Source organism: Diadema antillarum, unplaced genomic scaffold (genome assembly GCF_040938485.1).
Source record: "Diadema antillarum isolate AM-2024a unplaced genomic scaffold, OU_Dant_1.0 scf00000012, whole genome shotgun sequence".
NCBI classification, from domain to species: domain Eukaryota; kingdom Metazoa; phylum Echinodermata; class Echinoidea; order Diadematoida; family Diadematidae; genus Diadema; species Diadema antillarum.
Window position 1 is genome coordinate 988,067 of NW_027270901.1, and position 13,551 is coordinate 1,001,617.

A 13,551-nucleotide genomic window follows, 5' to 3' on the forward strand; every position below is an offset into this window, starting at 1 on the left:
GTAGTGATCATGGCATTCATAGACACACTGCCTTCACACCACAGCTATGCTACCTGTCTCTCTACAGACAACTCAATCAACAGGTCAGCTACATTCTGACCAGACAGAAACCAGTGGACTGTACCTTGGCTGACTGCATATGACTGAGGGGGTCATTTCTCAGCTTAGCCATTCTACTGTCTTGAAGAACTGGTGATATTAATGGATAGAAGACAAAATAATTATGCATATTACACATGGTACAGTATTTGAAGTAACAAAAAGATTCTCTTAGTCCATGGCAAGCATTATGGAATACCACAGGGGATTGGGTGTCTCATTAACCAAGGAAATCATAATTTCATACGAAGCAGAAACATAATATCTCCAAATAAGAAATTAAACATGTAAAGTTGCAGCTAACATTACTTTATATCATGAGGATCAGTTCCGTCCACTCCCAAAAGCAAAGACTGTAACTACCTAACGGTATTGCATATGAATGACAGAGATTCTTTGTCAGCATTTTAGTGCTGAGCAAATAAATAATACTTGAAACAACATAATACATCTGCACCTGCTGTCACATCTCATATGAACTATTATGGTGCAGCGATAAAAATCTACCAAACTAAAATTTAATCCGTTGAGGACGAGTCCCAAGCATACTCCGGAAGGTGTCTATGGGAAATGCGTGTTGTAGCAAAATCAGTCCGAACTCAACGGGTTAAAAAAGAGAAAAAAACACAGATATAACACAGCTTGACTCGGTGGTCCTGCACTGCCTTAAATATTTTGCATGGTGACTTCAGATGAAATACATACAAAGTAATACAAACATGGTAAGGGACTTTAGAATTCCTTGGAAACCATTTTCAGTGATGGTGGACAGCACTGATGAAGAGTGAGCCAGACAAGGCTATCTTCATACATGTTACACTCCATGGTTTACTTTGAGAAGACTGACTCTCTCAAGGGGGTTGAAATTCTACCAACATTTCTTAAAACATGCCATTAAAGTCTCTCAAACCTGTGGCTCAGATTTTCTGAACTGAATCAATAGCCAAGCAAGTTAGTCATCGGTACGCACTTTGTTGCACTAAAGTTTGGTAAGCACATATGCAGGGATTACTTTTTCAAAGAAAGGGAAAGATACCCAATTTCTCATCTATCTTAATTGAATATTCATTGCTGTTAATATCAAGTGATTGCAATAATGCACTTTTCCGGATTGACTGATGCCGTGGAAGTTTGGCAAACAAGCAAATGTCTTCAAAGAAAACATTGAAATCTGTTTTTACAGAGGAGATTTGAACTCCTATGGTAAACATTTGCAGGTTTTTTCTTTCACTTCATTGCTGTCTTTTTTTCAAGTTTGCAGCAAATCATTACAATTGCATGTCTGACAAGGATTCCAATCAAAAACACATTCATGCAATAAACAACACAAAGTTTGGATGTTAAACAAAAATTCTCAGATAAGTTTGAATAATTCTCTAAATCAGAATAATCTATGACCATCCATGTCTTCTCTGAGATTTCTCCTCTCTCTTATACGTCTTCTCATCCTCCGTAAAGATGCGATCGTACCCTTCCTCCAGTTCTGCCTCTTCTGTTCTCGTTGCCATAGAGACAGGTTGCCGAGGGAGACCAAGGATGGCTGCATCCAGTGGAAGCACAGACAGGCTGTCACTTTCATCAGCGTGGAGAACTCCGAATGACTCCAGGATCCTGCGAGCATTAGTTGAGTTGAAGGAGATGGTGGACCCAGTCTGCTCTAGCACCCACTGCTCTATGGTCTTCTCCAGCCTTGAACTTGGTAAACCTGGAAATCAATCAAATATCATTCTTATTCAATAAGAAGACCATGATGCAGGGCTGCACATGAACCCATTTTCTACTGGTCAGACCTGTCTGTCAGACCAGTAGGTGCCTAATTTTTCTATTTCTTTTTCTCTGGTCCATTCTGGAAAAAGTTACTGGTCAGACAGTGATTTTTACTGGTCTGGACTGTCGGACCAGTATCAGCTTGCATCGTGGCATGATGACAAGAGAGGTTTAAGAAAGTCAAATGCCCCCTAAGTCAAGGTTAGTGCAACAGTTCTGAAGAAGTGACCATTTTGCAGTCAGGTGCCTAAATTGTGATGTAGATGACTGAATATAAAAATTCCCATCACATTCTCAATCTATGAAAATAGTAAAATTGAAACAACTAACTAGAAATGTCGCTATGGCGACTGATGCCTCCGCCATATTGCATGATTCTCCCAATAGGTGTATTGTACAATGTCTTCACAATGTGTGATGACAGTTTCACATGACTGGCAAAATATTGAAATAACAGATTTGTCAGAAATATCTTGAATGTTCATTTTCCTTGAACTAGGTTTACTATAATTGTTTAAGAGTGCAGGTACATGTATTTGGGGAATTGAGGATTTTTACTTGACTTCTGACCGACCCTTTTATAAGTTTATGCATTGGGTAATTTTCATTGAACCATTTGCGAGAAAAATGAAATTGTAACATTTTCACCTAACCTTTGCTTTTGACCTTTGACCTTATACCATGAAACTCTCTCTGGAGAATCTTTATGCAGTTGTACATGTCTACACTAAGTTTCAAGAAAATACCTTCGGGCATTGCATGGATATGGGGGAAATAGCAACATTTTTAGCATTTGACCTTGACCTTTGACCTTTGACATCTTGCCAATGTCACTAAAATCTACTCAACTAATTGCCCCATCATACATCATCCTTGGACCAAGTTTGATGAAAGCTGCTTCATCCAGTTTTGAGTTATCACATAAACAGATAAATTTTAGGATTTGACCTTGATCTTTGACCTTTGACCTCTGTCCAATTTCACTCAAAAACTAATCAAGTAATTTTCCCATCATACATCATCATCGGACAAAGTTTGGTGAAATTTGCTTGATCCAGTCTTGAGTTATTGCGTAAACGGATACAATTTCATGATTTGACCTTGACCTTTGGCCTTTGGCCGATTTTACCCAAAATCTAATCAAGTAATTGCCCCATCATTATACTTGGACTAAGTTTGGTAAAATTCAAGTCAATATTACTCAAGTTATTGTGTAAACGAATGCCGACGGACATACGGACGGACGGACAACTCGAAAACATAATGCCTCCGGCACCACTTTGTGGCGGAGGCGTAAAAAGCATTACAAATGTGAAGGACATGATACCACCAACTATCAACAAGAATATGGCTGTTACTGGGTTGGACTACTTAGATCAATTTCAATGCCATGATAATGAATTAATAATTGCATTTCCACAAGTTGGTCTCAAGAAATTTCTTGTTTAAACTGTACCATGCACCATGTCACTGGCAAATGTCTTTCTTGAAAAAGACTAACAATTTTGAGATACTTTCGTCTTTGTAAAGAAAAGTTTAAATGATGTCATTTGGATTTTAGTAGCTAGCAATAAATAAATGACAAATTAATTTACCAAGGAGAGAAGAGCTTGGTGACTCTGATTCTACTGCATACAGTGACTGCCTCGGTCTGTTGGTCAAGAGGAAGGTGTATGCCAGTAGAGACTCTTTGAAGCTCTCATCTTGGGCTCGGTCAACCAGTAGAGCCAGAAGACCTCTGTTGTTGGCGATGTTCTTGAAGTACAGCGTACGCGACAGTTGCATCATGTATCTCGTCCGCCGGTTCTTGTAACTGTTCCAGGCCCTCAGACCAATCAGACCAGACACTGCTGCTACAATGAGCGTCCACTGGAGCTTGATGTCTGCAAGAACGGTGACAGCCTTGACAAGCAAAGTGAGGGAGCCAACTGAGACAGTCAGCGCCAGGAAAGTCTGATCAAAAGCACTCATCTGGATTTTGCCGTCGGGCAGGAGCTGCTCTAGCGCCCCCGTTGGGATCTCCTTGAACATCTTCAGAAGCAGCTTGTCCTGACCTTTAGGCTTGACAGCCACCACAATGCGCTTGTAGTAGTGGACTGGTGGGGGAGGTTTTTGCTTGGACGCTCTGTACATGATGGATTTGGAGGCACGTTTGTACCAGGGAGTGGTGTCGGCTGGAAGCTCCTTGCCAAGTGCCCAGAATCTCAGAATCTCATAGTTCTTCGCATTCACACTTACCTGAAAACAAAATCAATGACAGTTAAAGTAAAAGAGACAATCAGATTCCATATCATTTAGTTCACAGTCCTAAAAAAAAAAAAAATACTTAGGGTATTGAGAACATATTGCTTCTTTCATATTTCAAAGCTGCAGTAACTCATGTAATGTCAAATATGAACCGTACATCTTTCTACATACATTCTCATTAGTCAGCATGTTTCTACTAAATTATAAAAATTTGAGGTGATGTAAAGGGATGAGCAATGATGCAGGAGACACCTTAAATTTTTCCTCGGTAGAAACAGACTGGATATTGGGTGATGCTTCACTGGCAGTGATACTCAGTCCACATTTTTAGGTGGTTGATGTGAGGTAATGCAAGGGACAATTTCAGGAGAAACAAAATGTGTAATGACATATGCAGTGTGCTGAAAGTCTCAAATTCTTAATGGGAGGTTCAATTGCTTATAAGGCAGTGTGTATGTGACCTGAACTGTGACCTTATACTAAGAATTTCCTGGTGACACAGCATTCTGCAAGTTCCCTCCATTACCCCACACATCACTGCATATCTTACTGCTTAGCAGAAACATTTGGGGTACTAATAGTAGTGAAATATGAGGTGATGCAAGGTTATATGAGGTGTCAAGTAAAAAACATGCACATAGATCATGTCCCTTTCATTCTTTTTTAAATCAAAGTCAATAGCAAATTACTGCACCATTTCAAATATAAACTTGACTTTAGAAAAATACATACTAAATCAAGGGCAAAGTGTTTATCATCATAAATTCAAGTAAACCTCGCTCTTTCGAGTCAAATCAATAGGCTCTATTTAAGAGGAGAACCCTAAATCATGATTTGAGTATTGCACTTGGACCATCTTGTAGGCTCCTACATATCATTCAAAACTCAACTGCAATTTTGTTGGGTGAAGACCAAATACTGCCTAAATACATGTAATAAAAACAAAATAAATTTTCATGAACAATTCATCAGTACCTCATGTTTAATGATCACACATCAAAGTGAGGAAGGTCCCCCCTCCCATACACAAAGGAAATAACTGGGGGATAATCAAATACTACATAATGAGCAGTGATACATACAACTCCAAAATCAGTTACCCAGTATGTATTTTCGTTCGACAGAATATGAAGAATTATGTCAAGTTTTTTTGAAGCCTCCTGCAGGATTAGGAGACTAGGTAGATTTGTCATGTATAGTAGTAAAGTCATGAGTAGTGAGTTGGTCACTACTTCAGTCTATGCTCCAATGAGTAAGCTTGAGAAAACAGGATAAAACAAGGTATGAGTCATAGCGCAGTTTCCTGTCTACATTGTACATGTCATATCATGCCTATATCCTGTCATACTTTCTTTCAATTTGGACTTGTGCCAGTATCATTACACACAAATATTGACTGCTTCAAGGCATATTGCTATTAAAACTATTTGCCTAGGGGGAATTATGAGGAAATAACCATGCTATACCCTAATATGAAGTCAAGTGATATGGTACTGTTGAGAAATCACAGGCGTCAAATGGTTAATTATGACCTGAAATAAAGCAGTTTGTTTTTGTTTCATACACTGCAACCCACTTAAGTTTATGATATTCATGTTTAATCAAGGCAGAGAAATGAAATTGCAATGCTACCCATCACGGAAATCAGAATTACATTAAAGTGTACCAATACTCTGAGTATTACATATGCTATATTTACAGAAAATACTTGAGACATGCCCTCTGCAAAATATTTTTTTTGTCACTCTGATTTTAAATCATTGGGGTTTGAATGTAAATTTTAGAGAGGATACAAAAATAAAAACAACTTGAAATAGACTAGTTGATGATTGATCACCCAATTCTTTCAATCAAACGATCTCATTATCGCCTTAAACAGTATCCTGGACAAGTATTATACAAACTACAGCTTCCTGCCATTATAGATGACTACAGAGTATCACCCGTCCACCTTCCCCTTAATGAGAGTGATTATCCTTCAATGCCTTCAGTGTTGTTACTTAAAACACAGCCCTGACTTAGTTGTGCTCACTCTTTACTATGTACCATCCCCTGACAAACATGTTACCCGTATGACACCCTATTAGGATCTATGTCTATAGTGTAATTCCCTCACACCATTTCCTGACTTTAAATATGTAGTGCATTATCTTAACACTCTACACCTAACACTCTCCTGATCACAGTGTAAACTCCTAGACATCAAAACCATGACACACAATGATACACAATGGATACACTCACCCTGACACCTTCACCTGACAAGTGTTCATCCAGGGCCTTCTTGACCACATGTTTGGGAAGCTCATGGAAGTTGGCACTTTCCATGAGAGCAGAGAGCTTCTGGAGCAGCCAAAACTCACTGTCCTCCTTCTCCCTCTTCCCTAGCAACCGGCTAGCAACCGTATCCTTGTCTGGGTTCACTGGGTCAAATAGTTGCTGCAAAATACAAGTGGAATACAAGAGCTGAATCACAATTGTTTATCAGACAATTATCCTTGTTCACAGAATAACCTGACAAAAATTGATATCATTAAAGTTCCTCTATCATGAATTTATCAAACATGAATTCATCATAAATATAAAATAACAACAAAAACAGAGAATTCCAGGTAACTTGAGATTGTGACTGATTTGAAGCACACACTCCTTTGTATCCTCATCATATACCATACACAGGAAAATTTCGCTCTTTAGTTAAAATTGTTGAAATCAATTTTAAGGTGGTCCTTATCTAAGCAGTACTGTAATTTATCTACATGTAGAGCAATCTCACTCACAACACATACTTATATACATTGGGGGGAAAAAAACCCCAGAAATTAAACCATTCTCACTTCATTACCTTTAACTCAGCCAGAACACCATAATACTGCTTGCTTATTGCTGTATCCATAGCAATTGCAAATTCTTCAAAGCGCTTCTTCTCAGCATCTGTTAGAAAATTGTCCTCTTGCATTAATTCCCGGATGAGGGATCGCCGTGACAACGGGATGAAGCGCTCCCTGAAGCCATCTTCATCATGAGGTCCAATGTCCAGCACAGGGTTCATGCTGGTTACCGTGGCAACTGCTTTATCCCCCTTCCCCGAGGCAGCTGAAACTGGGGTGGTAGTCACTGGTGAGGATGGTGTAGTTACCCCTGATGACGATGATGATGAGGATGACGACGAAGATGATGATGGCGATGGTGATGAAGATGCAGGCGATGAAGACGATAAACCTCCTGGAGTAGGCTGGGGAGCGGCAGCAGTGCTCATATACCTATGATGGGGAGACTGCAAGACAAGCTGCCAAAACAAACATAAACAAAACATTTAGTATCCAAGTCACATTATGTGCTATTTCCAAATGTTACAGTGCTTGAGAAAGGAGCCATGATCAACATCAGAACTCTAATTTTAGTTTTGTTCGCTCTTTTAATTGACAGTAATTTTGAGAGCATAAATAATTTGTCAAATTATACCTTAACTACAGCCTTTGCTTATTTGACAGACTTCTTCAGTTCACATTACTATGGATGATGCTTGATCATGGTTTCTGCCTGTAGCATTGTAAACACCGAACAGCAATAGAGAGATCATATATTACACACACACACACACACACATATATATATATAATGTGTTGGTGTATCAATATACAATAAAAAAGAATTACTAATAAAATGCATGCAGTATAATAGAGTGCTCTCACATGAAGTGCATTTTTATTTATAAGCACACACTGCAAAGCATACACATGGACATGGGTTTGTGCAATGATCGATTTGTTATGAATGAAGTAATTTCTGTAACTCTTCTTGTTCTACTCAAAACTATTCAGAAATCTTTATTCTTTGGAGGAATGTATGTTCTGTTCTATTATGTCAGACTGGTTGATTGGGTTGTTGATTATTTGATCGGTTTTGATGTTAAGTCATTGATCATAAAATTCAAAGCAAAGTAGTTTCTGATGAGCTGTGAAATTAGAGACCAGTCTAGTCCCTAAACAAACTCAATTCAAGTAGCTGGAATACATGTGCAGTTACCCCATAATGTGTACATGAACAGAAAGGCATTACTCACAAAGTTTCATGGGTATTTGTAAAGGGATTCTGTGTCAATCCACTTCCATAATTTGCCATTTGCAGAAGAAACAGAAACTCAGCAATAGCGCTCTAAAATAATTCTAAAATGTGAGTTAGGGATAGAACCAACCACTGTAAAAAAAAAAAAAAATTGAATCGGTAAAATCGATGTTGAGTATTGTCATATACAATACGTGAACAATAGCTCTAACAAAAATGTTTCTGGACTAAACCTTCTCAGTTACAGTTAACTGAGAAATATACAGATATCTCCATATATTTTAGGCTTTATTGCAAAAATTAAAATGATAGGATGTTTTGTGGTACAACAGACCTTCAAATATGCATCAAATGTCATATCTTGACAATTTTTAAATCACTGTTCCCACAGGTAAACAGGATCTTTAATGTAGGAAGATTTGTTGGTCAAGATAGATTTCATCTGATCAAAGATCAAAGGTAGTGAAGTCAAATCAGACACAATGCACAGATAATCTGCAGTTGAATTCAATATCTGTTTTATTAAGTCATTCAATACCGTGCAGATTCTGTGCATGACTTGGTAGTAATACGGTACCTTTATCTCCACTACACAGTGCTTGTGAGTAAAACTTAAGAGATAAGATATCATGTCATTTGCTGGCTGCACGTAGTCTAAAACTTCTGCATGCACATCAAACCATAACCTTGAGATGATGAAATATCATTCATATGTCAGTTTCACTTCAGATTTATTTGAAGCTTTTGATGTCAAAATAAAATAATGACTTTTAATACACAAGCATATACAAATATGCATGATACAAATGTTTACATATATGTGCATTCTTTTTTTTTTTTGAGTGATGAACCATACATGTATGTGCAGGTATTGTTTCTTGTCACCATATCTATCTGGTACACACGTCTAAATGGATACTGTCTGTGCCACAATATTGACATCATAGTTTACATTTTTTCTTCTTAGAGTCTTTATTACTACACTAAAGAGTGTTTTTTCTAAATATTAACAGGGCATGTACAAAATGTTTTTATTCAACATAAAGTTTGTAAATAAATTTTGGATAAATATTATATTACTTGCATAGTTTTCCACGTGATCCACGTCTACACACTCTGCTTTGAGTGGATCACTCTTTTCTACCGCTTTAATTACTTCTTAATGTTATTTCTTCAAAGTATGCATAGTATAATGGTATATTAAGTATGCTTAGTATACCATTATACATATCATTCATACACAAGGGCGCTGGAAGCGGGGTGGGGGGGGGCAGGGGTGGCACTTGCCCCCCCCCCCCCCCCCCCCAATTAAATATTTGGGGGGCCAAACGAGTTTTTGCCCCCCTTCCCCCAAAGTGCCCCCTGTAACAAATAATCAATCAATTATTTAAAGACCAAAATGAACAATAAAGGCACTTTTCTTGTCTAAAAGTTGTCAATTTCATAACTGAAAATGCAAAATTTTTGCCCCTAACGGAGCAAAAATCATAGTTAATATACATTATAATATCTATACACTAATATTTACTTATGAGTAAATTTAGCATATAGATGGTAGCCTCGCGTCCTCGACTGTGCCCCCTGAAACATACCTTTAGTAAACCTTACATTTTCCCTTTCTTCTATGTTTTTAGCAATATAAGAATAATTTTCATTGCTCGAACACTGCGACCACGTTGAACATGTTTAAGCTTTTAATAAATACATTTCAGACGAATGGCAAAGTGAAAGTGGCTCGCTCACTCTGCCTGTACATATATAGTCAAATGAACAGTTTTCGTAAGTTATGACAGTCTCGCAGTGATGTTTGTTTATTACGTTTAATTCCCTAGAATTTTTAATTAAAATGTGCTATAAACGCGACTTTTGTACTCTGTTTTTACAAAAAGTCCCTACCGTGGGAGGGGGGTATCCCCTCTCCCACACCCTCCCCCTGCTCAGTCGCTTCGCTCCTCGCCGAGGATCTTACACTGTCACATAAATGTACCCTCGTATGTTATAATCATAGTCCTTCGCACTAAATTTTCCACTATGTGCAATTTCCTAGAAATTTGCTTTTAAATGCTCTATAAATGCAACTTTTGTACTCTAGTTTTTAAAAAAAGTCCCTACCATGGTACCCCCGCTTGGTCGCTTTGCTCCCTTGCCAAGGATTTCACACCGTCACATAATGTGCCCCCGTCAAGACTTTGCCCCCCCCCCCAAAAAAAAAAAAAAAAAAAAAAAAAACAAAAGTGTTCCGGCGCACTTGTTCATACATACATTTTGCACTTTACTTTTGATAGCTTGTACTTCTTCACTTCCTTGCTTGTATACTCTGTATCATGTATCACCTTTTGTTTGATGGAAATACAGTAATTGAATGACAAGAAGGAAATCCCCACCAAGGCTTCTATGAAAAACTTCTAAAATGATAATGTATTAAATTATTCATCATTTCATTTGTAAAAAAAAAAAGAAGCAAAGAAATCATTCATTGAGATTAAATTATTCTCTTGATTCCTGCCATGCTTGGTCAAAAATCTGTTTGGTATTCTTATAAAAATTAAAGGGGTAGTACAGTTTCAGTTGAGAATGGGTTTGAGGTCTCCAATGTTTTTTATGATGATATATATATATATTATTATTATTTTTTAGATAATGACAAACCTCTTATGAAAGAGCAGTTCATTCTTAAAGAGAAATTCAAAGTTTATTCAAAGAAAATTGGTTTTGAGATGGCTGAAATATCCAAAACAAAGTGATCATAACAAAAGGTGGAACCCACCTTTTATTCAGATTGCTTTGTTTTACTTTGTTTGTTTTTTTAATATCTTAGCCACTTCAAAACCAATTTTCATCAAACAAACTTTGAATTCCTCTTAGAATTGTATGCTTTTAAACATTTCATAAAGTGCTTTCTAAGTATCTCGCAAAAAGTTAAAAGCTAATTTCTCACCTCAACCAATACTATACCATCCCTTTAAGAATACGTACATCTTTTTATACATGTTTATCTTCTTTTTTTGTGTGTGTGTGTGGGTATGTGTGTGTTCATTTTCATTAAAAGTTTAGCTGTTTTTCAGGGACCTGCTGGGGTTAGATTGGGATTATTCAAAGTACACAGTGTATTCCTCACCCATAAAGGAGTGCTTACTGGAAACTAGCATTACATAAAGTTTAGTGCATTGATACTGATTGGAATTACCAGCAAAATGTATCACTGTCGTCTCAACACAACAAACATGATGATACCCCGAGTGTCCTCTACAACATATCATCTCACTGCAGTGGTGGGCAATCATGGAATCACTAAATTTCCAATTACCAAGTTCACAGATTTGGTACAAGATTAAGACAGAAATGTAGTTATTTCTTACAGCAGACTGACCTGAAGCATCTTAATCATGTCTCTACAATCACGTGTTATCAGTAAATCCTCATGTATAAAAGTGTATATCACATGTGAAATTACCATCACAATAACAACTTCAAAACAAGCTCAACCAGTACGAAAAATTGATCTCTCACAGACAAAGTCCAGCATTTAGTGAACCAGCCTCAGATTCCCTCACAAGAGTTAAGAACTTGTGTTACAGTTCAGAATGCTTTGCTCGAGGATGCATCACGACAGAATAGACTTCCTTTCCCATGAGACCGGTTATAAACGTGAGCTTCATGCTCTCACTGGAAGCAGTCACCCGTGCAAAGCCTCCAAGACTGGCGATGTTATCATCCATAAACTTGAGCCACGAGGGAGGAATGGAGTCTGCGTGCTTGCGAGACGGATCGACGACGTCGGCGGAGCCGATGACGAAGTACTCCACGGAAGAGTTGCCCTGTTTGATGTGTTGTAGGTTGTGGTCGTGCCCTGAAAGGTAGGCTGTGACATTGTACTTCTCCAGGAGGGGCAGCAACCGTGAGACAAGGAGAGCTGTTGGACCATGCTCAGCAATTGACCACACAGGGTAGTGACCAGCCACAATAAGGTAATCTGCTGTGGACAGTAACTCCAATTGCTTTTCAAGCCACTCCCACTGTTCCTCGGCTGCTGAATGACTGACAGGCCCAGGAAGGTTGGACCCTGTTGTCTTGTCATCTGTTAGTCCACACAAGATCACCGTGTCAACAAGGATGACTGCAACTTTTCTCCCAGTGTTGGGGATGTCAAACACATGACTGTGGTACAAGTCGGGAAACTTCCATCGTGATGACACCTTGGAGTAGGCTACCTGCGCTGAGATGTTGCCATAGTGATCGTGGTTTCCTCCCACAACATACCAAGGCACCTGCAGGGAGGGCATGTGGAAAACCTGTTCGTATGTTTCCCTGAACCTTGGGTCGTCCACACTCGTGACACCTTGCTCATAGAAGTTGTCACCCAAGGCGAGCACAAACTTGGCGTTGTGCCTGGATGCAACTTTTCCCATCTGCCGAGCCACTGCATATTCAAAGGGGCTGAAGTATGGCCATATTGGGATCCCACCCCAATCAGCAAGGACTAGAAATGTGACATTATTCCCGGAATCCTTGAACTGTCCAGCCCAGGATGATGTGAAACAGGCAAGGAAAGTTATGAGCCATAAAGCGATGCGGAAGGGCACATTCACCATGGTTATATTATTACACTCAACTCGCTCTTGGGAACAATATAGAGTTCAGTCTCACATACAACCGCCTACAGTATGAACTGTTGCAAATAAGGTGATTCACTTTGCAATTATATTCAAAGCAAAGTACAGCTTATTATCTAGATGTATAGACACATCAGGTGTGTGCTTATATGAATCCACAACAAGTGACCTTTGGTCATGCCCGTCTCCTTGATGCAACCTACTTCCTACTTTATGGAGCTGGCGCTATTAGAGAGATCGATCTCAACTTGAATTTGACAAAATCAAAGCTGGTGATGGCCATGAACACTTGAGTATAAAAAGCAAACACTGATCTGCTGGGTAAACACAAAACAAACAAAACACAGTCACCTTAGAAAGTCCAATTCTGCAAGGTCTGTAAACTTTTCATGTTAGATGATCTGATATTTGATTCTACATAAATTGTAAAGTAGCAGAGAGATGACTACATAAATTTTACTATGCAGAGTAAATATAAACCAAGAAAAGCACTTGAAAATCAGGAAGCAATATTTTTTGGTCATATGACAGAAATTATTATGACAAAAACATGGATATCAAAAAAGTCATGAAAATTCTGTCATTATTGAAAGAAAAGAAAAAACATGATCCAAATGTTGCCAGGATAATATTCTCTGATTGCAAACAATGCGTTTCTTAAGATAACATGTCTTTATGAAAGGAAATTTCCCTCTCATTTCCCTTAAAAGAATTTAATGGTCCACAATTAATACCTTTTGCTTGAGACAGTTCATTT

General features: G+C 38.3%; 2 protein-coding genes across 2 annotated transcripts; both read right to left on the minus strand.

Moving 5' to 3' along the window:
- Window positions 1-1,322: 1,322 nt before the first annotated feature.
- LOC139720831 (transmembrane protein 143-like) lies at window positions 1,323-7,372 on the minus strand. Its single transcript, XM_071632170.1, has 4 exons — window positions 6,959-7,372; window positions 6,358-6,552; window positions 3,462-4,104; window positions 1,323-1,804 (listed from the first exon to the last, which is right to left on the minus strand). Exons 1-4 carry the CDS (start codon window positions 7,370-7,372, stop codon window positions 1,491-1,493), a joined length of 1,566 nt encoding a protein of 521 aa, XP_071488271.1. The 3' UTR covers window positions 1,323-1,490.
- Window positions 7,373-11,753: 4,381 nt separating this feature from the next.
- Window positions 11,754-12,773, minus strand: LOC139720840 (tartrate-resistant acid phosphatase type 5-like). Its single transcript, XM_071632180.1, has one exon. It carries the CDS (start codon window positions 12,771-12,773, stop codon window positions 11,754-11,756), a length of 1,020 nt encoding a protein of 339 aa, XP_071488281.1.
- Between the last annotated feature and the right edge of the window lie 778 nt (window positions 12,774-13,551).